Source organism: Mustela nivalis (assembly GCF_964662115.1).
Source record: "Mustela nivalis genome assembly, chromosome: 4".
NCBI lineage: Eukaryota > Metazoa > Chordata > Mammalia > Carnivora > Mustelidae > Mustela > Mustela nivalis.
The window spans coordinates 4,847,866-4,874,468 of record NC_139023.1 but is presented as its reverse complement, the minus strand read 5'-3'; the positions used below and the strand labels follow the sequence as shown (position 1 = coordinate 4,874,468).

Below are 26,603 nucleotides of genomic sequence, written 5' to 3'. Positions count from 1 at the left end.
TGTCTTCTAGATTACTAATTCAGCCTTCTGCTTCGGTTACTCTCGCTGTTAGAGTATTTAGATTAGAGTGGATCTTCTTGATAACATTTTTACCTTCTGCTAGATGGCTCTCACTTCCACTTTTAGAGATTCTATGTTGCCACTAATGGTCTTCTCCAACCTAGCCATTGCCTGAACAATTTTTACCCTAAATTCCATTACCAACATATGGCTTATGTCCATCTCCAATGATTCTGTGGCAGAAGTCACAGTCTCTGAATTTTTCCTCTTTTGGGTGTTCTTCCTCCTAGTCATTTTGGTGAGAGGTGGTTGAGGGGATATAGAGCTGAATATACGGAACATGATCCAGTCAAGATGCCCCTTGGAAAGTTTTGGAGCAATTGGAAGTTACCACCAATAAGAAAGAAAAATGATAAAAAGAGAAAAAAGACAGGAAAAAAAAAGAAAAAAAAAAAACAGCCAAAATGAGTCCCCAAAGTAAGATTTATAATATACATAAACTGAAAGTGAACAAACAGAAAGACTAACAAAAGTAAAAGACAAGAAAGAGAAAAAAGAAAAACTCAGCCAAAATGAACCCCAAGAATAAGATTTATATGGTAGTAAAACAGAAACAAATATACAGAAAGAATAAGATAACCGAGGTATGCCTGGGTGGCTCAGTTGGTTGAGCGGCTGCCTTCGGCTCAGGTCATGATCCCAGCGTCCTGGGATCGAGTCCCACATCGGGCTCCTTGCTCGGCAGGGAGCCTGCTTCTCCCTCTGCCTGCCATTCTGTCTGCCTGTGCTCGCTCTCTCTCCCTCTCTCTCTGACAAATAAATAAATAAAATCTTAAAAAAAAAAAAGAATAAGATAACAGAAAAATAAGATGGGAAAGTGGTTATTAACCCTTGATGTGGGCAAGGAAGGTTATTTCAGTATTTCCTGGGGGTATCTTTTTATCTTTGTTAAAGGACTCAACTTTGCAGAGATACAGGGAAATTAAAACTGGCTTATGTACAGGAGTAGTATTGAATAAGAAAAAAAGGATTACCTTGAAGCTTACTATATCTATATATATTAAAAAAAAAAAAAAAAGAAAATGAAACCCAGGTATATGTATAAAAAAGTTCAAGTTCAAAAGTTGTTAGGTAATATGTTGTATTTAATATCTAGTAATGGTAAGTAGGTTAAAAAAATAAAAGAAGAATTGTGAGAACTAATTGTAAAAAGTTGTATCTATGAAATATACACGTTTTAGGGCAATACTGGGAGCTTAATATATTGTTTTCCCCTATGTTGGGGTTTTACAGTTTTATGGGGACCCTGTGGTGGTTGTCCTCTCGTTCTTTTGGCTTGTCTTCTGGGGGCAGGGCCTGTGTGTTATTTTTCAGTCAGTCTTGCTTGGTCTGAGTCACCCTGCCTTCTATCAAGGGTCTGGGCTCTGTGGAAACCTGTTTTTCAGGTTTTTGTACTCTGGAGGTTTTTGGTTTGGGGCAGCTTTTTGCAGCTTTTCAGAGGGCTAGTGCAAAAAGTAAACTGTCTGTACTCAGTCCTTGGCCTCAGAGAGAAACCTCAGTCTGATCCCCCCTGGATGGTGCAGAACACACAGTCTCCCCCTCTGCAATCTCCGCTGAACACCGTAACCTTGGAGGCTGATGCAGACTCCAAGCCACTGTCTAATGGTTGCCCGATGTCCCCACTTGTCTCTGCACCCCTCGTGCCTCTAAAACCGCAAGTATATTGGTCTGGGGGTGCCCGATCCTGGTGGCTGTCAGTACTGCTGTCTGGGGTCCACACCCATGACCTGGCAGCAGTGCAGGTTGCAGAAGCCTACGGGTTCAAAGACTGCCTGCTGGCGCCCACACCAGGCTCTCTGGGGCAGGCGTGGATGCGAGCCCTGAGGCTATGACCGTCCTGGGACCAGTGGGCTTAGGACCGTGCCCGTGGCCATCTGATCCCACCCGTTGCACCTGAAGACCCTTTGTTCTCTTTGAGCGTTTTTCATTAGACTCCAGGTTGATGCTGGTCCCCAAGCATGGGACATTTTCTTATTGGGGTATTACTTTCCAGTGAGTCGCTTGTGGTGGCTTCCTCATGCTTCTGTCTGTCCTCTGATATCAGTCCAATAGTTGCGCTCTGCTTTACCTCTCCACTGGTGTCCTCGGCCTCCGTAGAGATCCGCAAGTATGTAATCTTCATCTCAGGCTGATTTCACGGGTGTTCAGAGTGTTCTGGTAGACATTTAGCTCGCCTCAGGGGACTGATTGAAACAGGGTCTCCTGCTTCTTCACCATCTTGCTCCTTCCCTGTCCCCTGCCACTTTACTGAATTTGTTTATTGGTTCTAATTGGTTTTTGGTGTAGTCATCATTTTTTTTTTTTATCTATAATACCATGTCTGCTGCAAACGGACAATTTTACATCTTCCTTTCCTACATGTTGTTGCCTAAGTGCTGTGACTAGGAATTCCAATGCTGTGTTGACTAATAGTGGGGAGAGTGGGCATCCTTGTCTTTGTTCCTGATCTTAAAGGAAAGCTTCTAGCTTTTCATCATTTAGTATGATATTAATTGTGGGTTTGTATATGACCTTTAGTATGTTAAGGTGTATATGTTCTCTCTTTACCTGCTTTGTAGATAGTTTTTATTGTAAATGGATATGACTTTTTGTTAGATGGTTTTTCTACATGTATTGAGGTGATCATATGATTTTTATTTTACATTTTGTTAATCTGTATCACATTGATTTATGCATGTTGAACCATCCTTTCGTCCCTGGAATAAATCCCACTTAATCATGGGTTATGATTCTTGAATTTGGTTTGCTAATACATTGTGGAAGACTTATGCATATATGTTCATCAGGGTTATTGACCTGTAATTTTCTTTTTTTGTGATGGTGTTGTTTAATTTTGGTGTCAGGGTAATAATACTGGCCTTATAAAATGAGTTTGGATGCATTCTGCCCTTTTCAGGTTTTTGGAAGAGTTAAAGGAAGTTAGGTACTAAATCTTCCTTAAATGTCTGTCAGAAATCACCAGTCAAGCCATTTGGTTTTGGCTTTTTGTTTGTTAGGAGGTTTTTGATTACTGAGTCAGTTCAGTCTCTTTTCTATTATCAGTTTGTTCAGATTTTTTTGTTCTTCCTGATTCAGTCTTCGAAGTTTGTTTGTTTCTAAGTATTTGATAGGTTTTGCTAGCTTATCCGGTTTGTTGACATATAACTGTTCATAGTAGTCTTAGGATTTTGTATTTCTGTGGTATCAGTTATAATTTTCTTTCATTTATGACTTTTTCTTGTTGAGTCTAATTAATGATTTGTCAATTTTGCTTATCTTTTCAAAGAACCAGCTCTTAGTATCATTCGTTTTTTGTTTTTTTTTTTTTAAGATTTTATTTATTTGTTTGACAGAGATCACAAGTAGGCAGAGAGGCAGGCAGAGAGAGAGAGGAGGAAGCAGGCTCCCCGCTGAGCAGAGAGCCCGATGCGGGACTCGATCCCAGGACCCTGGGATCATGACCTGAGCTACAGGTAGAAGCTTAACCCACTGAGCCACCCAGGTTCCCTCATTTATTTTTTTCTATTGTCCTTTTAGATCTATTTCATTTCTTTCTCTTTTTTTTTCCATTATTTTCCACTCTAATATTTATTTATTTAAAGATTTTATTTGTTTATTTGACAGAGAGATCACAAGTAGGCAGAGCAACAGTCAGAGAGAGAGGGGGAAGCAGGCTTCTCGCTGAGCAGAGAGCACAATGCGGGGCTCAATCCCAGGACCCTGAAATCATGACCTGAGCCGAAGGCAGAGAGGTTTAACCCACTAACTCACCCGGGCGCCCCAACTCTGATATTTATTATTTCTTTTCTTGTACTAACTTTGTGTTTAATTTGTTCCTCGTTTTGTAGTTCCTTTAGGTATAAAGTTAAGTTGTTTGAGATTTTTCTTGTGTTTTGAAGTAGGCCTGTGTTGCTATAAACTTCTCTCTTCCAACCACTTCTAATGCATCCCAAGATTTTTGTATGTTGTATTTCTGTTTTCACATGTCTCTAGGTATTTTTAAATTTTTCCTTTTATTTCTTTGATGACCCATTGTTGTAGCATGTTATTTAATCTGCACGTTTTTGTGTTTTTCCCATTCTTTTTCTTGTAATTGACTTCTAGTTTCCATATTATTGTGGTCAGAAAAGATTCTTGATATGATTTCAGTCTTAAATTTATTGAGAGTTGTTTTGTGGCCGAACCCATGATCTACCTGTTTGGAGAATGTTCCATGTGCACTTGACAAGAATGTGTGTTCTGTTTTTTTTGGTTTGTTTGTTTGTTTGTTTTTAAAGATTATTATGTATTTATTTGACGGACAGAGATCACAAGTAGGCAGAGAGGCAGGCAGAGAGACAGGGGGAAGCAGGCTCCCTTCTGAGCAGAGAGCCCGATGTGGGGCTCGGTCCCAGGACCCTGAGATCATGACCCGAGCCGAAGGCAGAGGCTTTAACCCACTGAGCCACCCAGGCGCCCCAAATGTGTGTTCTGTTTTGAATGGAATGTTCTGTGTAAATCTATTAAGTCCATTTGGTTTAATGTGTTGTTTACGGGTGATGTTTCCTTATAGATTATCTGTTTAGGTGATCATTGATGTTTAAGTGGAGTGTTAAAATCCCCTACTATTGCTGTCAATCTTTTCCTCAAGATTATCAATATTTGTTTTATATATTTTGGTCCTCCTATGTTGGGTGCATAGATATTTATAATAGTATATCTTCTTGCCAGGTTGACCCTTTTATCATCTATGAAATGACCTTCTTTGTCTTTTATTACATTCTGTTTTAAAATCTGTTTTGCTGGGGTGCCTGGGTGGCTCAAATGGTTAAACGTCTGCCTTTGGCTCAGGTCATGATCTCTAGGGCCTGGGATCTAGCCCCACGTCCAGCTTCCAGCTCAACAGGGAGTCTGTTTCTCCTTCTACCTCTCCCCCTGCTTGTGCTTTCTCTCTCTCTCTGGCTCAAATGAATAAACAAAATCTTCAAAAAAATAAAAAAAAAATAGAATCTGTTTTGTTGGGTAAATTGAGCTAAACCAGCTTCTTGTTTGTTTCCATTTACATGGAATATCTTTTTCCGTCCCTTTACTCTCAGTCCTTACTTCTTTTTTTGTTTGTTTTCTTTTTAGATTTTATTTCAAAAGCTCCACTTTTGTGCTGAGTCTCTTATAGGCAGGGTGTAGATGAGTCTTGTTTTGGGGTTTTGTGTGTGTTCTTTTTTTAAGATTTTATTTGTTAGAGAGAGAGAACACGCAAGCGAGCACAAGCAGGGGGAGTGGCAGGCAGAGGGAGCAGCAGGCTCCCTGCGAATAAGCAAGGAGCCCAATGCGGGGCTCCATCCCAGCTCCCTGGGATTGTGACCTAAGCCAAAGGGAGATGCTTAACCAACTGAGCCACCCGGGTGTCCCTTGTTTTTGTTTATAAATCCATTCAGCTACTCTCTGTCTTTAATTAAAGGATTTAGTCCATTTACATTTAAAGTAATTATTGATAGGTGTGTACTTATTGCCATTTGGTTAACTGTTTTCTGGGTGTTTTTATTGTTCCTCTCTGTTTCTTTCTTCTCCTTTTCTATTTCCTCCTGGTTTGTTAATTTCCTTTAATGTTATGTTTAGATTCCTTTCTCATTTTCTTTTTATATTTGTGACAAGTTTTTCTCTTTGTGGTTACCAGGAGGTTCACATATACCATTCTATGTGTATAGCAGTCTGTTTTCAGTTGGTAGCAACTTAATTAAAACTCATTCCAGAACTCTGCATTTTTATTTCACCTTCTGTATTTTATGGTCTTTATGTCACATTTTATACTTTTTCATTTTATGTATCCCTTAACTAATTATTATAGCTTTAGTTAGTTTTACCACTTTCTCTTTTGACTTTTCTGCTAGCTGTATAAGTAAGTAAATGTATTACCTTTACAATATATTTTCCAGTGAGATTTTTACTTTAGTATATTTTCTTGTCATTATTAATAGTTTTCATTTCAGCTTAAAGAAGTTCCTTTGACATTTTTTTAAAGACTTTATTTATTTATTTGTTTTATTTATTTATTTGACAGAGAAAGAGAGATCACAAGTAGGCAGAGAGGCAGACAGAGAGAGAGGAGGAAGCAGGCTCCCTGCTGAGCAGAGAGCCCGATGCGGGGCTCTATCCCAGCACCCTGAGATCATGACCTGAGCCAAAGGCAGAGGCTTAACTCATTGAGCCACCCAGGTGCCCCCATCTTTTGACATTTCTTATAAGGTTGGTTAGTGATCATGAGCTCCTTTAGCTTTTACTTATCTGAAAAACTGTCTCTCCTTCTATTTTGAATGATAAGCTTCTTGGTGGATTATTCTTGGTTATAAGTTTTTTCCTTTAAGAACTTTGAATATGGGGACACGTGGCTCAGTGGGGTAAAGCCTCTGCCTTCCGCTCAGGTCATGATCCCAGGGTCCTGGGATCGAGCCCCACATCGGGCTCTCTGCTTGGCCGGGAGCCTGCTTCCCTCTCTCTCTCTGCCTGCCTCTCTGTCTGCTTGTGATCTCCTTCTGTCAAATAAAAAACTTAAAAAAAAGAACTTTGAATATGTCTTGCTGGTCAATTTGGCCTTCAATGTTTCTTCTGAAAAATTTGCTGATAACTCTATGAGGTCCTTTGTATATGTCAAGTTGTTTTTTTCCTGCTGCTTTTAAGAACTCTCTCTTTAACTTTTGACATTTTAATGAAAACATGTCTTGGCGTGACTCTTTGGTTTCATCTCTTCGGAACTTTCTGACCTTGGATCTGGATGTTGATTTCCTTCCTGAAGTCAGGTTTTTCAATCATTACTTCTTTGTATACGTTTTCTGCCCCTTTCTTTTCCTTCCGGGACCCCTATAATGAGAATGTTATTCTGCTTGATCTTGTCCTCTGTGTTCCTTAAGCTATTTTTACTATTTAAAATTCTTTTTCCTTTTTGTTCCCTTGTCTGGGTGAGTCCTCTCCTGTGTCTGCCAGGTTAGTGCTCTGTTCTTCATCCAGTCTACCGTTGAACCCCTCGTGTGTAGGCAGTTCAGGAATTTTATTCTTCAGCTCGTGAGTTTTGTTTGGTACTTTCATGTATTTTCTCTCTCTTTGTTGAAGTTCTCCTTGTGTTCGTTCATTCTTCTCCCTAGTAAGCATCTTTATGACCATTATTACTTTGATCTCTTCATCAGGTCGATTACTGATCTCCATTTCGTTAAAGTCTTTTTCGGAGGTGTTGCCTTGTCCTTTTGTATTGAAATAACTCCCTCTCCCAGTCTTGAGGGAGTGGCCCTGTGTACAAGATTTTCTGTGGGGCTTAGAAGTACAAGGGAGCCATGTGCTCAAGGGGCATCCCCTGTGTGGACTTCACACACCTGTCGGCTGTGTGTGGGTTGGGGTGAAATGGGTGTGGGGTGCTTGTCTGTCTGTAGGCAGTGGAGGAAGGAATGAAGGAGCCGGGGTGGGGTCTCACCTGACTGGCTGTGCAACAGGTTGCATTTTTGGGTGTGGCTGCTCATCTGGTTGGTTGTGGTTTGGCTGCAGCACGGTGAGGTAGTAGCGCATGGGGCTCTGCCCCCCCCAGCTGTGCTGTGGCTGGGGAATGGGGGCGCAGAGCATGCCCAGTGGCATTAGGTTAGAGTGGGGTCGCCAGCATGGCTCCCACCAGCACAGACATGAGCAAGGTTAAATGAGATTGCAAAAATGGCAGCTGCCTGCACTTTCATCCCCAGAGAGTCTCAGCAGGTTCCTGCTTTTCAGGTTGCTTTAGGATTAATAAGGGAGTTTCCTTCACATACAGTCCAGAGGCTTTTCAGACGGCTTCTTTTTTGCACGAGGTTGTGGAGTGAGTTTGTATGTGAACCTAAAGTCCATTCTCTGTTCTTTCCAGTTCTATGATTCTGGATGCACCCTGTTGGTTTTCAAAGCCATAATTTTGGGAGCTCATCTCTCTGGTACAGGACACAGTGGTTGGGGTGCCTGGTGTGGAAGACAAAACCCTTGGTCAGCAGGGAAAAGTTCTGTATTTTTGAGATCCCTCCTGATTGTCGGTAACCTTGCCTGGGATGGGGCTTTTGCAGAGAGTGTGATCTCTGACTTTTCTGCCTCTCTCAGTGCAGCCCTTTTATCTTCTGTTATGGATATGCTGCTCATGTAGTCCTCAGGACTTCTTTGAGGAATGTATTCATATGTAGTTGTAGATTTGCTGTGTCTGTGAGAAGAGGTGAGTTAAAGATCTTCTTATACTGCCATCCTCAATTATCCGTCTTTTTTTGGGCGTTTTAAATGAAGTCCCTTAATTGTTCTTATGAAAAGCCTTTTAATTTTTAGGGAATTTTTACTAAATGTTCAGTAACACAGAGTAGCATCGGTGCTGTTTCAAATCAATATTTAGAATATTGCCATTAAATGTAAATATCACCACCTGCTCCCTTCACTTTCAGCTTTGCAGTAAGATAAATTCTAGGTGGTCATCTTCTGGAAGAGAGAAATTAATTATTACAGAATGTGTAGCTTCAAGGATAGTATGCTAGAGTACAGTTAGTCTTCTACTGTAGACATGAGATGATATTCCTTGTAATTAAAAATATTACTTCAGTAATATCAGTACTTTTCAAGGGGAAAATACAATGTAAGTTTTATAAGGTTTGTTGTATGTTTCTACTGGCTCTATTTTTTTCTATTCTATTTTTGGAATAAAATAAAAGTTGATTCTTGTCCTTGTTTCCAGGACCTTTCGTGGTACGAGCTTTCCTTCGTAGTTCAACAAGTGAAGGTTTGTTACTAAAGATCAAGCCATTGTTGCCTAAAGAAGTAGAAACCGAAGAAAGTAACGAGAAGATGCCCAAAAATATTCTATTATGAAATTATTTTCAGTGGATTAAGAAGCAACAGAGAAAATTATAAAACTATATAATTTCTACATTTGGTGTCTTGTTATTTCTTCATCATTGTACTTGACAGTGAATTTTAACACTTGGAAAATCTTACAGCACTTACTTTCTTTCTTTCTTTTCTTTTTTTTTTTAAAGATCCTATGTATTTATTTGAGAGAGAGAGAGAGCACGAGCAAGGTGAGGGGCACATTCACCACTGAGCAGGGATCCTGATGTGGGCTTGATCCTGGGCCTCCAAGATCATGAACTGAGCCAAAGGCAGACGCTTAACTGACTGAGCCATCCAGGCATCCCACAATACTTTCAAAAATAAGAAAATAAAATTTTCTCTGTCTAAACCTATATTTTAAATCTTCCTAAATTGTCTTCTTAGAATTCAGATTCTGCATGCTGGTAATTATAGCAGCAATTTCTAGCTTAATAACTTTCCCTTGGGAGCCATACTATTCTGAGAGAAAAGTAATATTCTTAATTTTCATGAGACAGAGAATGACAGAGTCATGAGCTATATCACAAATATGACTATTTTCTACAGAAAAAGTGTGGCATATGTTTATTCTAAAAATTCTAAATGTCATTTGTGGTAGCATGAGTATAGAAAATGAGCTAGACATTAAAACGTGGGAGGGAAATCTTTTCTTTTAGGAATTAATTTATAATATTTGTGGGTTTTTTTTATAATAACAGTAGTATATAACTTAATGTTACCTTGCAAAATACATACAGTGAATCATGTTTTCACATACTTAACCTCATTTGAGCTTAAATTCCTTTAATCGCAACTAGTAGGTTTGGTTAATGTTTGTTGAATGAACATCCCATGATGTAGATAGAAAAACTTCATTTAATGGGAAGAGTTAGGCTAGGAAGTTGAGTGCCTTTCATCTAGAGTCAGTTTGCAAACTGTGGTTGGTCTTTAAGTATATACTGGTAGGTGACAAAATGGAAAACACAAGGATAATTTTGGCGTGCAGTTGCCCACTGTCCTTTGTTTGGGATGATGTCCTTTACTCAGAGACTATCTTTTGTTTGCAGATGTTCGCATGCTGCTTCCGTGAAGTGATAGTGTTGAAGAGTTCTTTACTCTGTAAAGAGTATTTTGGCAATTCCCAAACTGTTTCTGAAACACAGGTAGTTGGAGAAGTCCCAATGACCGTGAGCAACCATGGCACCTCATTAAGCTTTGTTCCACAGGAAAATTAAAATTTGAGGGCTGTTTATCAAAAATAAGCTTTTTTAAAAAAAAGATTTTATTTATTTATTTGAGTGAGAGAGAGAGAGAGCACATGCGGGCAGAGGGATGAGCAGACTCCCTGTGGAGCAGGCGGCCTGACGCAGGGCTTGATCCAGGACCGAGCGGTCATGACCTGAGCCAAGGGCAGATGCTTAACTGGCTGAACCCTGCAGGCACCCCACCAAAACCAACTTTAACATGAACTCCAAAACAGTAGTAGTATTTTTTGTTGCGTGCCTGCTGCTGTCTTGTGTTTTACCTGCATCCTCTGCGCAGCTCGCTGAGGGACGGCTGGGCCTCCCGCCTGCAGGGTAAGGAATTGGAGACTTGTGTGAGCTCCCGTAAAGTAAGACTCAAACCTAGATCTGTCTGATTCTAAAGTCTGTTCTCTGAACCACATAACAGGGTGTTTGATCTCCTTTTTACATATTCTAAGAAAAATCAAACTGTTTAGCTGAACAGTTTAAAATTGTAAAAACACTGGATAATTATACTTCAGTGTCTTCGTATCTCTGGCTACAGGGTTATGGCAAAGCTGTGTAAACAAAGTAGAAATTAGAGTGTTAGAAGGAGCTCTATGAGAAAAGAGTAGTGTAAGATGGGGAGAGAAAAAGGTACTTGTTTTCCCCAGTTACTGTTTTTTGAAAGCTTACTGATTAATCACTATTTGAAGATCCTAATTTAGAATAGACGTTCTATTACTATATTTATAGATCTTCTGATTAGTAGATTAAGCGTACTCCTATGATGGAAAGTTTTAAAAACTAATAAATATAAAAAAATAAATCTATTCATAATCCTACTACTCAGAGATAACCAGCATTAATATTTTGGTGCTCTTCATTGTCTTTTCCAATCAACAGAGACAGAGAGAGAACATGCACATACGATGCTATAAAATAAGAATTTTTCCATATTATTTCAAATCTCATGCGGAAAGCATCATTTTAATGGTTGAGCAATATTCCATCCTATTGATGCTGTAATTTATGGAATCATTTCTTCATTGTTGGACATTTGACTTGCTTTCAGATCCCCCTCCTCTGTTACTTACAGTGCTTTGGAGAAAATCATGGAGTATAATTTGTTTTCCTCTCTATTCCTAGCAGTGATATTCCTGGGTTAAAAGGTATGATATGGCTAGAAGTCTTAATTATGTCTTAGAAAAGTGCCTTTGTGATCAGAACAAGGAAGTACGGTTGGAAAAGTTGCTCTGGGCAAGAACATTCCAGGGTTTTATTAACTGGCCTGTGAATAAATTATTCCCTACCCTTCCATTAAGCATTTTTCCTTAACTAGAACTAATGTTGAGTTGGGTGTTTATAATGGTTTATTTCTGGAAAAAAATAGAACCGTGCTAGATTACCCTTAATGTAAATATCTTTCTCTTTTGTATTATCATTTTATATTCTTCTTAGAGAACAGAAAATTAAATCTTCTATTTAAAGAGATTAAAAACTTAAAAATTGGGGTGCCTGGGTGGTTCATTGGGTTAAAGCCTCTGCCTTCAGCTCAGGTCATGATCCCAGGGTCCTGGGGTCAAGCCCCACATTGGGCTCTCTGCTCGGCAGGGAGCCTGCTACCTCCTCTCTCTCTGCCTGCCTCTTGTGATCTCTCTCTGTCAAATAAATAAATAAGATCTTAAAAAAAAAAAACTTAAAAATTTTATACTAAGTACCAGGGATATCCAAACTTTAGCCTGCATCCAAGGATATCACCTGGTAGGCTCACAGTCACAAATTTCTGGGTTCTGCTTAGCAGTCGTTGGTAGCCCTTGAAAATTTTCATTTCTAACAAATTCCCAGGTGGTGATACTGCCGTTTCATGGGACATCCCTGCTACTTACCAATGGCTCTGTTAATCCTGGCTAGATTAAAAAACAAACAAACAAAAAACAACTCTGGCTGTGGTACCAGCAACAGTTTATTTAAAAATTCTAGGGGCACCTGGCTGGCTCAGTAGAGCACACAACTCTTAATTTCAGTGTTGTGAGTTCAAGCCCCTTGTTGGGCATGGAGCCTACTTTAAAAAAAAAAAAAAGAAAAGAAAAAGAAAGAAAGAAAAATTTCCACAGGTAATTCTAATGCATCAGGACTGAGATTCACTGGTATATACAATTAGGTTATAAAGAAAAGTAAAATTTGCAATTAAAATAACAAGTATCTCTTAAAACTGGGATAGTAAAAAGATAATGTACCAAATTTAAGAACCAGGATTAATTATGGGTTTCTGGTCTATCTCTATGTGTAAATAATTTAAATTCTGGGTTCTCTGTGAAAAAAAAAAAAAAAAACAGTTCAAAATCTGGAATCTTCTGTAAAATAAGGACACCATAAAATGATCACCACTATACTTTCTGACAAAATTTTATGATATACTTTTTGCAGGTGGCATTTCATGTCGCTAGAAGTTATGTAATATAACATTAATTAATATTACTAATATAGACATACATGTGAACTTAAGTTTAATGGTACGATTACGAATTGGCTAGTGAAGGACCAGATGCTTGGCGGGAGTTGGGGGCATTTATTCCTCTAGTGATTGTTTTTCTGGAGCAAGCAGTTAATCACAGTGTCCAGTAGGTGGCGATCATAACCTATCATACAACTTTAAATAGCCTTGAGCTTATTGGTAAATACTTGTTTTTTCATTGGACTATAAAGATAAAAAAGCAAAATTACTGTATAGACCACTTGGACCTTTGTTTTATAATAGGTCTTTTTTATTTATTCATTTTATTCTGTTTTGGACATACCGTGGAGTTTGCTTTAGTTGTCGTTGTATGTAGTGCGTTTTGTTTTAACTTTTATCATAGAATTTTTCAAACATACAGTAAATTTTTAAATTTTTTTTTAATTTTTAATTTTTTAATTTATTTGACAGAGATCACCAGTAAGCAGAGAGGCAAGCGGGGGTGGGGGGGGGGGAGCAGGCTCCCCACTGAGCAGAGAGCCCGACTCGGGGCTCGATCCCAGCACCCTGGGACCATGACCTGAGCCGAAGGCATTGGCTTTAACCCACTGAGCCACCCAGACGCACCTCGAACATATAGTAAATTAAAAAAAATAAGGAACACCTGTTCACTTATCAGTCCGCTTCAGCAATTATCAGCGTTACCCGCAGTCGTGCTAGTTACATCTATCCCGTTCATCTATCCACCAGCCCCCAGTTTGTCCTTACAGCTGCTGGAGTAATTAAAAGGAAGTCCCATATATCCAGAGTCAGACGCCTTATCCATTAGGCTGCATGGTTCTCTGAAAAATCTCATCTATTGTATCTCTTAACCTATAGCGTTTTAAGAATAATCAAGCTATAATTACAAGAATATTTTAGGTCCTAGAACCCATTGTTTTGGTGTTCCACTGTGGCCATTGAGGGCTTTAGTTTTTATTATATTTTTCATGTAATACTGGGCAGATACCTATATTTTTCATGTATTAATGGGCAAGTATCTATTTCTATTGCTTTGAGAACTTAGTGCACAGTGACAGTTATAAGAGGCTGTGTATAACAATACTTAAAAAAATAAGGAATTTGGTATCTTAAATTTTTATTTTTGAATCAACATATAAAATTAGAAACGTAACTGTTATAAGGAATAGGTTGAAATAATATTTTTATCTGAATGTTTCCAGAGGAACAAAAAGTTTTACCATATTGTTTTATTTTAAAAAATAGAAGCATATTAAATAAATTTGGCAAAGTAGAGAAAGGAAGAACACTGAAAAACTTAAAGACAACGACCCAAAATCCCATAAATAGCTACATAACACTTTGTTGTATTTCCCTTTTTTCCCTTTTCTCTATGTGGAGGTCTCCTTTTCCCCTGAAATAGTGTGTTTGTGGCCATGTTGGGTTCGGAGCAGAGGGAGACGTCTTGGCTCTGGTGGTTTCCCACATCACCAGCTCTTTAGTCACTTCCTTTTGAAAAAAGGCAATCAAAAACCATCGCTAAATATTTGCTGAATGAAAGGTCTAAAGCTTTCTGTATCTAATCATACGTTACATAAATTTTATATTATTGTTTCCTAAATAGGTAATTGCTTTCACGAAAACTTAATGTATACATTTTTTTAAGTAGAAAAAAACCAGTGTTTCTCAAAGGGCAATAAGTATATACCCTTTAGTGGTACAAGACATGAATTTCAGTGGCAAGTGAACCACATTTGAAATTAATAGTTAAGTATATCTTTAATGTATCGTAGAAAAATACAGTATATAAAGACTATGATTTCATGGGTTTCATGACATAGGATGACATTACAGTAGGTGATTATTTGTAAAGTCCATTTAAAAACATTAAGAAATTATATAGATATATAAACTGCTTTCCGAAGTGGCTCTCCTATTTTATATTCCCTTCAACAGGGTTTGAAAGTTCTGGTTTCTCCACATACTTGTCAACATTTGGGATTGTCTGACTTATTTATTATAGCCATTTCTGTGACTGTGTAGTAGTCATACATATTTTAATTGAGAAAATGTGTTTTTTTTGCTGAGAAAGTATTTAGATATAAATGATGGTAGTTTTTAAATACATACCATTGTAAGATGGAGCTTGGATACTGTGAAGCTCTAGAAGTAGAGCTAGAACTAATGTAGACTTTATAAAGAACCAAATTCTGGCACAGTTAAGCAACACGTTAGTGCTGTGGACTCCTACAAAGGAGTGGTGACCTTCTTACTGAGGATGTTTACATGCAGCCCTATCAGCATTCTCCCGTCAGTGGAAATCGACTGACTGACTCCACCGGAGAAGGAGTGCATCGTAAGGATTCGGGATGATTGGCAGAATCTAAGGAAAAGCGATGGTATTGGGAAAGGACGGGATAGGAAGCAGCTCATGGAATCCAAGTAGCAGGAGCCAGTAGGCCGTTTCCTCAGAGAGCTACTGAATGAGCACTATTTTCTGACCTTATGTCATTGCACTCCAGACTTCAGTTTTCAAGGCAGACAGTCTGCGTGGCCTGGTTTAGTTTACACAGCCCTCCTTGGTCAGGATGAGACAGAATTGATCATCTCACCCAAAGGACATGCAATAAAGCAAAAAAAGTTCCCAGAAAATCATTGAAGTGCTTTTACCAAAAGAAGAAGCCGCTGTGTGCTGGGCAGGAAAACCAGTAGGCGCCCACCACATTAGGTCACGACAGCTTGGATAAGTATTTAGGAAGAATTAGAAGCCCTGGTCCAAGGGATAACAAATTTCTAAGGCCCATTCATTCCTCAAATTTTTATTAAATGTCTCCTATGATTTCTGTGAAATCAGTAACTTCTATGCGCTCAGTATTTGTGATTCAAAAGTATTTTTATACACATAGCAAATATTCTTTGAATGCAGAAAAAAATGTTGCCCATCTGTTTTTTGGAGGGGAGAAATGTCCATTTTATTTTGCTAAATATAAGCACATGAACAGATTTCCATGGTAGAAAGTTTCAGTTGGACCAAAACTTGTGTGAATCCCCCGCCCAACCTCCGGTGGCTCCGTGTGAATCTTCTCTACTTAGATACAGATTCTGTTCCCACATCTGGACAGTCAATTGCCTGTTGGCATATGGTTAGAAGATGTTTTATGATTAACTTTTGACTCAACAATATCTGGAATATTATTCCACTATTACTATATTTTAAGTTTTTATGTTAGTCCATAATAGGAAGGTACCCTGGTACCTACATATTACCAGATGGATGTTACCAGTTCCTATTGCTAGACATTTAGGCTTTTCCCCCACTATATCATTTCGATGAACATAATTGTTACGTGTGTTTGTAAATATGGGCAAGTAGTTCTCTAAGGTAGATCGCTAAAATAATACAGTGGTTAAGATCACAGACCCTGGAGTCAAACTGTAAGGATTCAGGTTCCAGCTCTGCTATATACTTGTGCATTGTTCTTACTGCCCAGTAATTTTAAGGCAAGTTTCATCGACTTAGAGCCTAAATTCAGAAATATGAACACTTTGATGAATTTTCCCAAAGTGAGTATGTACCTAGGGCACAGACTAGAAATAGACACCAGGAACCCTTTCATCCTTCCTCAGAAAGTACTTCTATTCAAGGTGAGCAATATCATGACCTCTAAGACCATATATTTGTTTTATTACTTTTTAAACTTTATGTAAATGGAATAATAATTATGAGTATTTTGGGGGGAGGTCTGAGTTAATTCACTCAATAGCATGTGTATGAAATTCATCATATTGTTGTGTGTAGCTGTAATTTTACTCACATGCTAATTGCTATAGAGTATTCCATTGTGTGGATGTATCACAGGTTTTCCATTCTACTGGTGGTGAACATGTGGATTGTTTACAGTTTGGGTTATTACAAATAGTGCTAATATGAACATTCTTGTACATTCTGGTGAGGTTTTGAGGGTTACAAATAATGCTGCTTATTAATAATCTTGTCCATTTCTTTTGGTGAACATACATGTGCATTTCTGTTGGATATATATGTAAGAAGTGCATTTACTGGATCATAAGTTATGTATATGCTCAATTATAGTCAATAATGCTCAACAGTTTTTCAAAGTAGTTGTGACAATATACACTCCCAGGAACATGTGAGACTTACACCTGCTCCATATCCTTGCCAATAATTGGTTTATCTTTTTCATTTTAACCATTTTGCTGAATGGAGATTGTCTAGTCATACTTGAAGAATTTTAAAATTTTGTTAGTAGAGGAAACAATTTAGGATATCACTCTCCGCAGATTAAAGTTGTATATGGTAATCTAGAGTTTTCTGGAATTGATAAAACAATTTTTTCTTAGAAAATTAAAAGGTGGTGGAAATCAATTGTTTTCTGATTCCAGCAAGTTACTGGCTTCCTGGGAATGGATTAATTTTGTTTGGATTATCCCATGTAATGAAGGTTTCTCTGTCAGACTCTAGAACCTGGGTTTGAACATTACCCCCATTTTAAAGCTGAATCCCAAAATTCAATAAAATTAGTCCTCTAAAGTTTTGAAAGTATTGTTTCTGGTACATTATGCAATTTCAAATATTACTACTCAACCTAGAATTAGGACTGCAAATTCATGGCTTACATTCTATCATCCCCCATCTCTGACCAGGCAAATTGCAACAGATGGTGTGAATCACAGAATTCATTCCTTCTGACTTATACATGGTTTCAGAATTTTTTTTTTCCCTCAGTCCAGTGCTCTACTGTTGCTTGCAAGTGTGGTTTCACATTAAGACACTTTTTTCATCCTATACCTCAAGTTATAAGGTAATTTGCTGAGTCTTAAAGCTTCCTAAAATGTTGCCATGTTTGTCAGCCCTGTATTAGGCTAAAAGAAATGAGACTCATTCTTAGAAAGCTGTAATTTAAATCTATTACTTAATCATAGTGACTGAGGAGCTGGCTTACTTTTAGTTTAGTATTGTTTCATTTTTAAATTTCCTTTTTTCCTTTCTATTTAATATTTAATAATTTTTTTTTCCATTTGGACTAGCAAAAATTCTGAAAGGGTTGCTACAGCTTCATAGGTCAAATTAAGTTTTGCTAGGAGACACTGAAATCAGATATCCCATATCTGTGGCATCTTCAGTTTGTGGGGGCACAGCACCCAGACATATAGGTGCTCTGTAGAGAAGCTCTAGGAATCTGCAGGGGTGTCAAAAGGGCTTTCGTTGTTTGCTAAAGAGCACATGCATAGAATGAAGTGCCATAATGTCTGACAAAAAGCTGTTACTGGGAACTGTAAATTGTACAATTCCCAGAGCTTACCCATGGTGGGGGAGAGATTTGAGGTTTTGCCACCAGAGTAGCAAGACGTCATTGAAAATCTTGGGTGTGGGACGCCTGGGTGGCTCAGTTGTTAAGCGTCTGCCTTCAGCTCAGATCATGATCCCAGGGTTCTGGGATCGAGCCCCACATCAGGCTCCCTGCTCTTCGGGAAACCTGCCTTTCCCTCTGCCCCAGGATCACACTGATTAGTGGGCAACTGCCTGCCAAATTCAACATTTCAAATGAATAAAACAAAATCTAAAATCTTAAGAACATAGGATTTATGGTGTCTAATACCCAATAACAATCATGACATGCAAATAAACAGGAAAATGCAAAGAAGAAAATCAAAAGAAACTGATCTGAAATGAGATTAATGTAGTAGCAGATAACACTGAACTTTAACTATTATACATATATACATATATGTATGTTATGGGAAACATGAACATAATGAGAGAGGTGGAAGATATTGAAAAGGGAACTTCAGAGCTCAAAATTCAGTATCTGAGTGGGAAATTCACCTCTGGATTATCAGCTGCTTAGGCACCGCAGAAGAAAAGAATAGTGAACTTGAAGATATTGCAATAGAAACTATTCAGATTGAACTACAGAAAAAAAAAAGTAGTAATAAAAAGAATACATTCTCAGTGACCTGAAAAATAGTCCAAGTGATCTAATGTATGTGTAATTGGAATTCCTGAAAAGATCAGGGGAGAGGAGAAAGAGAAAAGAGTTGAAGGAAAAGTGGATTAATTTTTTTCAAACAAGATGAGAACTGATTCCTAAAACTAAGAAACTCAACAAATTCCATACAGGATAATGGAAAGGAAAACTATTATAAGTCATATCATATTCCAATTGTGGGGAACCACTGATAAAGTGAAGCTCTGAAAAGCAGCCAGAGGGAAAAAAGAAATATTAAATACTGGGGTACCAAGATAAAATCACTACTGATTTTTTGTCAGAAATAAGGCAAAACAAGGAATGGAATGATAACTTTAATATACTCTTAAAAAGTTAACCTAGGGTTCTATGTCAAGTGAAAATATCCTTTAAAAATGAGAACAACATGAAGACATTTTGGGGCAGACAAAAGCGAAGACTTTTTCCAGGAAACCCGAATTACAAGAGATGTTAAAATAAGTTCTTCTACAGGAAGAAAAATGATACCAGATATAAACCTCATTCCATACAAGTGAATGAAGAATGCCGGAAGTGGTAAATATGGGGGGAAATATGAGATTTTTTCCAGTTTTAAAAAGATTTTATTTATTTACTTAGAGAGCACAAGGGTGAGGAGCAGGGGAAGAAGCAGACCTCTCACCCAGCAGGGACCCCAATGTGGGGCTCCATCCTGGGACTCTAGGATCATGACCTGAGCCGAAGACAAGATGCTTAACCAACTGAGCCTTCCAGGTGCCTCTGGATTTTTTTTTTTTTTCATTTTTATCTCATTTAAAAAAATTACCTTTTAAAAGCAAATGTAGTCACAGTTTATGGTGGGATTTAGAGTTTGAAGTAAAATATATGAAAGTGGTAGCATAAAGATTGACAGATCTCACTTCAGCTGGGTATAATTTTCTGTATTCATCTGGTGTTTTTTAGTGCATGAAATCACACGTAAAATCAAAATTTAAGTTATATTAAATTTTTCTTTACTGCATTAGAACAAATTTGCAAACTGATTGCACAGTTCACTGAGTATGACAGAAGTTTATACTCATGTGACTATGATGAAAATCAAGATGCAGATCATTTCCATGACCTCAAAGAGTTTACTTAGTACACTTTGTACTAATTTCTGCCTTAGGCTCAAGCAATATTAGATTTGCATTCTGTCACTAGTTTTTCTTGCTCTAGATTTTCATATAACTGGATCATGTGATGGGATACTTATATTTTATGTTTGGTTTCTTTTCCTTAGAACAATGTTTTGAAATTCATCTGTGTTGCTGTGTATATCGAATACATTGTCCTTTTTTTATTGCTGAAATATATTCCCTCATATAGATATGCCAAGTGTATTTATCCATTCAACAGAGGGGTATTTGTGTTGTTTCCAGTTTGGGGCTATTATGAATAAGACTTCTGTGAATATTCATGTACAAGTTTTTTTGTGGACATTTGCTTTCATTTCCCTCGGTTGAATAATGGAAGTGCTAGGTCATATGGTAACTGACAACTTTCTTAAGAAACAACCGTATAGGTCTACAAAGTGGTTGTACCATCTTATACTCCCACCAGCGATGTCTAAAAGTTGAAATTACTTCATATCCTCAGTTGGGTTTTTCATCTGTTTAATTTTAGCTATTCTGGTGGGTGTGTAGTGGTATCATTGTGATTTCAATTTGCATTTCTCTGGTGACTAATGATGTTGAGCTTCTTTTCATGTGCTAATTAGATGTTCTCATATCTTCTTTTGTAATTAGAACAAGGTGTCTGTTCAAATGTTTTGCTCTTTAAAAAATAGGTTGTTTTATTATTCAGTTATGAGAGTACTTTATATAATCTGGTTTCAAGTCCCTTGTAATATATATGTTGCAGATATTTTCTTCAAGTTGTAGACTGACTTTTCATTTTCTTAGTTATGTCAAAGAGTGGACTTTACAAGCTTCCTATCTGTTTTATTAATATTTCTTGAATGATCAATGCTTTCTATGTCCTAAGGTATCTTCTCCCTTCCCAAAGTTGCAAAAGTTTTCTTCTATATTTTGCTGTATTACATTTCTTCTATAAGGTTTATAAGTTTTAACCTTCATTTTTAGGTTTCTGATTTATTTCAGACAGATTTTTTTTGCGTGGTATGATTGAAGTGGATTTTTTTCCATGTAAATCTAATTTTTCTCACACCATTTGTTGAAAAGACCATCTGTTCTCCCATCTTTGGCACCTTGGTCAAAATTAATTAATCGTGTACGTATAGGTGTATTTTTGAACTCTCCATTTTGTTCCATAGACCTATTTATCTGTCTATATACTAATACTGCACTGTCTTGATAACTATAATTTATGGTAAGTCTTTTTTTTTTAAGATTTTATTTATTTATTTGACAGAGATTACAAGTAGGCAGAGAGGCAGACAGAGAGGAAGGGAAGCAGGCTCCCTGCCGAGCAGAGAGCCTGATGTGGGGCTTGATCCCAGGACACTGGGATCATGACCTGAGCCGAAGGCAGAAGCCTTAACCCACTGAGCCACCCAGGCACCCCTATGGTAAGTCTTAATGTCAGATAATGTAAGCACTCCAACTTTATTTTAAAAATTTGTTCTGGCTGTTTTAGGCCATTCATATTCCTATGTAAATTTTAGAATCAGCTTGTCAGTTTCTACAAAATGGGCTGTTGTATTTTGATTGAAGATTTCATTGAATCTGCATTTTAATTTAGAGAGAACTGGTACGTTAACAATATCATCTTCTAATCCATGATTGGTATCTATCTCAGTTCATTTAAATTTTCTTTAATGGCTCTCAGCAAGAGAAAGGTTGAGGAAGTTCTTTTTTATTTCTAGTTTGCTGAGAATTTTTTGTTATTGTTGTTCATGATAAGTGTTAAATTTTATCAAGTGCTTTTCCACACTTGTATAGAGAACCATATGGATTTTCTTTTTTAGTTAACATGGTGAATTACATTGGTTGTTTTAAAATGTTAGACCAGCTTTCTGCTTCTGAGATAAATCCCACTTGGTCCTGCTGCATTTTCTTTTTTATAGGTTGCAATTTAGATTTGATAAGATTTAAAAAAAATTGTTTTTAATTTATTTGACAAACAGAGATCACAAGTAGGCAGAGAAGCAGGTAGAGAGAGAGAGAGGAGGAAGAGGAGTAAGCAGGCTTCCTGCTGAGCAGAGAGCCCAATGGGGGGCTCGATCCCAGGACACTGGGATCATGACCTGAGCTGAAGGCAGAGGCTTAACCCACTGATCCACCCAGGTGCCCCTAGATTTGATAAGATTTTATTAGAAACTTTTCCAGCAAGATTCAGGAGAGATATTGGTCTTAATTTTTTATTTTTTTAGTAATAGCTTTACTTTTAGCATCAGGATAATGCTGGATTCAAAATGAATTGGGAAGTACTCCTATTTTCTGAAACTTTCAGTAAGATACTATTATGTCTTCCTCAAATATTGGATACATGTTAACCAGTGACTCCATCTGGAAGGGTATTTTTTGTGGGAATATTTTATTTTTTATTTAAAAGATTTTATTTATTTATTTGACAGAGAGAAATCACAAGTAGATGGAGAGGCAGGCAGAGAGAGAGAGAGGAGGAAGCAGGCTCCCTGCTGAGCAGAGAGCCCGATGCGGGACTCGATCCCAGGACCCTGAGATCATGACCCGAGCCGAAGGCAGCGGCTTAACCCACTAAGCCACCCAGGCGCCCTGTGGGAATATTTTAAATGACTAATTTATTCAAATGATGCAGGGCTATTTCGGGTTTTTTAAAAAATGTTTTCTTGTGTCAGTTTTGGTTTTGTCTATTTCTTCTAAATTATCAAATTTGTTGCAATAAGTGTCTTTAAAGTGTATCTTTATTATCCTTTAGTATTGATGTATCTATGGTGATGGCCCTCTTTTCTATACTTGAGTAATTTGTGTCTTTTTTTTTGATCCTTCTAAGCTGGAAGTTTATTATTTTATCGATCTTTTTAAAAAAGCAGCTTTAGATTAATTGATTTTTCTCTTGTTTATGCAGTTCATATTTAATTGAAAATATTATAGAAGATTTATTAAAATATAGGTGACATACCATGCAATGCACCCATTTAAAGTGTACAGTTTTTTAAAAAATATATTCAGAGTTGTGCAATCATTACTATCATCCGTTTGAAAAAAAATCTATAACCCCCAAAGGCAATTTCCTATCCATTCATTCCTTGTTTTCCTAACATACATTCCCCAGCCCTAGGTAACCACTAAATATTCTATTTTTTAAAAATTTGCCTATTCTTGACATTTCATGTAAATGGAATCATATATGGTTTTTGTGACTGTCTTTTTCATTTAGCATGTTTTTAAGGTTTATGCTATAGCATGTATGAGTACTTCATTTATTATTGTTGGGTAATATTCCATTGTATGGCTACATCACAGTTTGTTTGTCCATTCTTCTGCTAATGGACATTTGGATTATTTCCATCATTTGGCTATTATGAACAATAGTACTGTAAACATTTGCATACAGGTTTTTGTATGGACATATTTTTAAATTAAATTTAATTAATGTATAGTGTATTACTAGTTTCAGAGGTATAATTTAGTGACTCATGGGTTGCATACAACACCCAGTCCCATCACATCAAGTGCCCTCCTTAATGCCCATCACCCAGTTACCCCGTCTCCCCACCCACCTCCCCTCCAGCTGCCCTCAGTTTGTTTCCTGTAGTTGAGTCTCTTATGTTTGGACATATGTACAATTTCTCCTGAATATTTACCTAGCAGTGGGATTGCTGGATCAAATGGTTACTCTGTTTTGTCTGTGGAGGGTATACCAGACTGTTTTCCAAAGTGGCTGGATCATCTAATACTACTGGCGATGTGTGAGGACTCCCAATTTCTCCACATTCTCACCAACATTTGTTATTATCTGGATTTTTTAAAAATGTAGCTGTTTTAGTGGGTGTGAACTGGTATCTCACTGTGGTTTTGATTTGCATTTCTTTTTTTTTTTTAAGATTTTATTTATTTATTTGACAGACAGAGATCACAGGTAGGCAGAGAGGCAAGCAGAGAGAAAGGGGGAAGCAGGCTCCCCACTGAGCAGAGAGCCCGATGCGGGAGCTCGATCCCAGGACCCTGGGATCATGATCTGAGCAGAAAGCAGAGGCTTTAACCCCACCAAGCCACCCAGGCGCCCCTTGATTTACATTTCTTCTGAGATGATGACCTGAGCTAAAATTAAGAGTCAGACATTTAACCAACTGAGCCACCCAGGCAACCCAGACATGTGGGACATAAAATTGAGTTATAATCGACATATAACATTATATTAGTTTTAGGTGTACAGTATAATGATTTATGTATTATGAAATGATTACCACAATAAGTTTAGATAACATTCATTACTACACATAATTCATTTTTTTCTTATAATGGGAACTTCTTAGCAACTTTCAAATATATAATATAATAATGTTAACTGTAGTCACCATGCTGTATATTACATCCCCAGAACTTATTCATCTTATAACTGGAAGTTTGTATTTTTTACTATCTTCACCCATTTCAGCCACCCCACCTCTGGTAAGCACTGATCTGTTCTTATTTTTCTTTCTTTCTTTTTTTTTTTTTAAGATTTTATTTATTTATTTGACAGACAGAGATCACAAATAGGCAGAGCAGCAGGCAGAGAGAGAGGGGGAAGCAGGCTCCCCAATCAAGCAGGGAGCCCGATGTGGGGCTCGATCCCAGGACCCTGGGATCATGATCGAGCCAAAGGCAGAGGCTTTAACCCACTGAGCCACCCAGGCGTCCCTGGTCTGTTCTTATTATGCATTTCTATATGGTCAGTAGTAATGTCTACTCTGTCATTCCTGCTTTTGTTGATTTGAGTCTTTTCTTTGCTTGTATAATCTAGTTTAAATTTAGTTTGTCAGTTTTATTGATTTTTTTCAAACCAAGACTTTAAACCAAGTCTTGGTTTTATTAGTTGTCCTTATTGTTTTTTATTTTCTAGTGATTTATTACCACTTTAATCTATTATGTCTTTCATTCTTTCTTTCTTTTTAAGGTTTTACTTTTATTATTTATTTGACACAGAGATAGAGACGGCAAGAGAGGGAACACAAGCAGGGGGAGTGGGAGAGGGAGAAGCAGGCTTCCCGAGGGGTAAGGAGCCTGATTCGGGACTTGATCCCAGGACCCTGGGATCATGACCTGAGCTGAAAGTAGATGCTTAGCCACTGAGCCACCCAGGTGCCCTAAGATGACCTTCTTTCTGCTTGCGTTAGATTTAATTTATTCCTCTTGTTCTATTGTCTTAGGGTAGAAGGTTAGGTTGTTGATTTGATGTCTTTTTTCTTCTTTAATGAAGTCACTTAAACCTGTACATTTTTCCTTAAATACTGCTCAAGCTGTGTCCCATAAGTTTTAGTTGATTGTATTTTTATTTTCACTCATCTCAAAGTATTTTCCAATTTCCCTTGTGCTTTCTTCTTTGACTCCTTGACTCATCGGCTATGTGCGTTTGAGAAGAATGTAGATTCTGCTATTTTGGGGTAGGGTGTTCCATAAATGTCCGTTAGTGCTAGCTGGTTTAAAGTCGTTCAAGTGTGCTACCTCTTTATCAGGCAGTACCTTTTCCTCTGCTTCTCCTCCCCCTTGCCTTCCTTCCTCTCCTTTCCTTGCTTTCCTCACCCCAGTTTCCCCTCGGCCCTTTGTGTTTTATTGTGGTACTTTGCATAGCACTGTGATTTTTAGGAATATTTGTGCTGAGTTATAGAAGAAATGACTGCTTAAGATGGGGGTGCATTTTATTTTATGTAAGTTATTCCTCAAAGCTGATTTAAATAGAAATTAATAATTCTGGGACAAAGTTATTTAAGGTGGTAAATTATAATTTCTTAGAGTAACAAACTATTTTATTTAACAGAAAGCTTCTGAAAACTTACCCCTTACAAGAGATTTAAAAAAAAAAAATCTATCACACCTTTTCTAATGAGTAGTTAAGTCCATTTTTCTACCTCCACTAGCCTTGTCATATAAATCCATTTTTCCCACAAAGGCTTAATTATTCTATTCTCTTAGATTGTTTAGTAAAATGATTCTGCCTTTAGTATTATTTTTTTAAGGTTTCAAAAAGTTACTGAAAACCGGCAATATCTGACCTTAAAACTTGAATTGTCAGACGTGTCAGGCTAAGAGCGTATTTACCAACAGTTGCTCTTTAATCTGAAATACAATGTTCCCTTTCTTTATGGCCATTTAAAAATAAAAGGTTGATGTCAACTCTTGCTCTTCTCCCAATATTGCCTACAAGGTAGAAAGCAATTTTGCATTGATTGAAAACCTACATTAACCAGTAAAAGCAGCTGGACTTATCAAGTCATCTCAGTGGATTCATTGGTAACTCAAAGGTATAATCAACCAGAGCCTTCGTTATAGGTCTTGAGTTCGGGAGAAATCCTTTTTCAATGAGAAAGTTAATCACTTAACAAATATGTGTTCCCAGGGGAAAATAATGTTTGAGTAGAACAACGATAACCCACAATATTTTAAAAGAATAAAATTCAGAACAATGGAATCCTTTGACTGACTGACTTAACTGAAAGTAAGTCATGGTGTAAGTTTGTTCTTAGGATAGTATATCATTTTGAGGGCATGTTTTGAGACTTAGAGCCAAGTTTTAATATTGAGGGCAGCAAATATCTTTGAGCATCTGGTTGTGAGAACTAAAATGACAGGAGTGAGTGAATGATGCTGTTGTTGCTTCTCCAAATTTTTATTTTAATAGATCTGTCTTGGATTGTTAATTCTCAATGATAATAAGTTTCTCCTAATTTGGTGATAGCTAGAAATAGTGGTATGTATAAAAATGAATGAACATTCTCTTAAAATACACGTCTTGTCAAAATGAGCTGCTTTATTTATTTATTTATTTATTTATTTATTTATCAGAATGAGCACAGGCAGACAGAGTGGCAGGCAGAGGCAGAGGGAGAAGCAGGCTCCTGCTGAGCAAGGAGCCCAATGTGGGACTCGATCCCAGGACCCTGGGATCATGACCTGAGCC

General features: G+C 37.5%; 1 protein-coding gene across 3 annotated transcripts in view; it reads left to right on the top strand.

Annotated features, from left to right (window-relative positions):
- MRPL1 (mitochondrial ribosomal protein L1) overlaps nt 1-8,926 on the top strand; it is a 110,034-nt gene extending 101,108 nt beyond the window's left edge. For all 3 annotated transcript variants that reach the window (XR_014310582.1, XM_082726559.1, XM_082726560.1), the window contains one exon: nt 8,735-8,926. Coding sequence is in view for 2 of the 3 variants with exons in the window: in XM_082726559.1 (XP_082582685.1) it covers nt 8,735-8,868 (134 nt within the window). In the remaining variant the exon portion in view is untranslated. The remainder of the gene's footprint in view (nt 1-8,734) is intronic.
- Nucleotides 8,927-26,603: the final 17,677 nt, after the last annotated feature.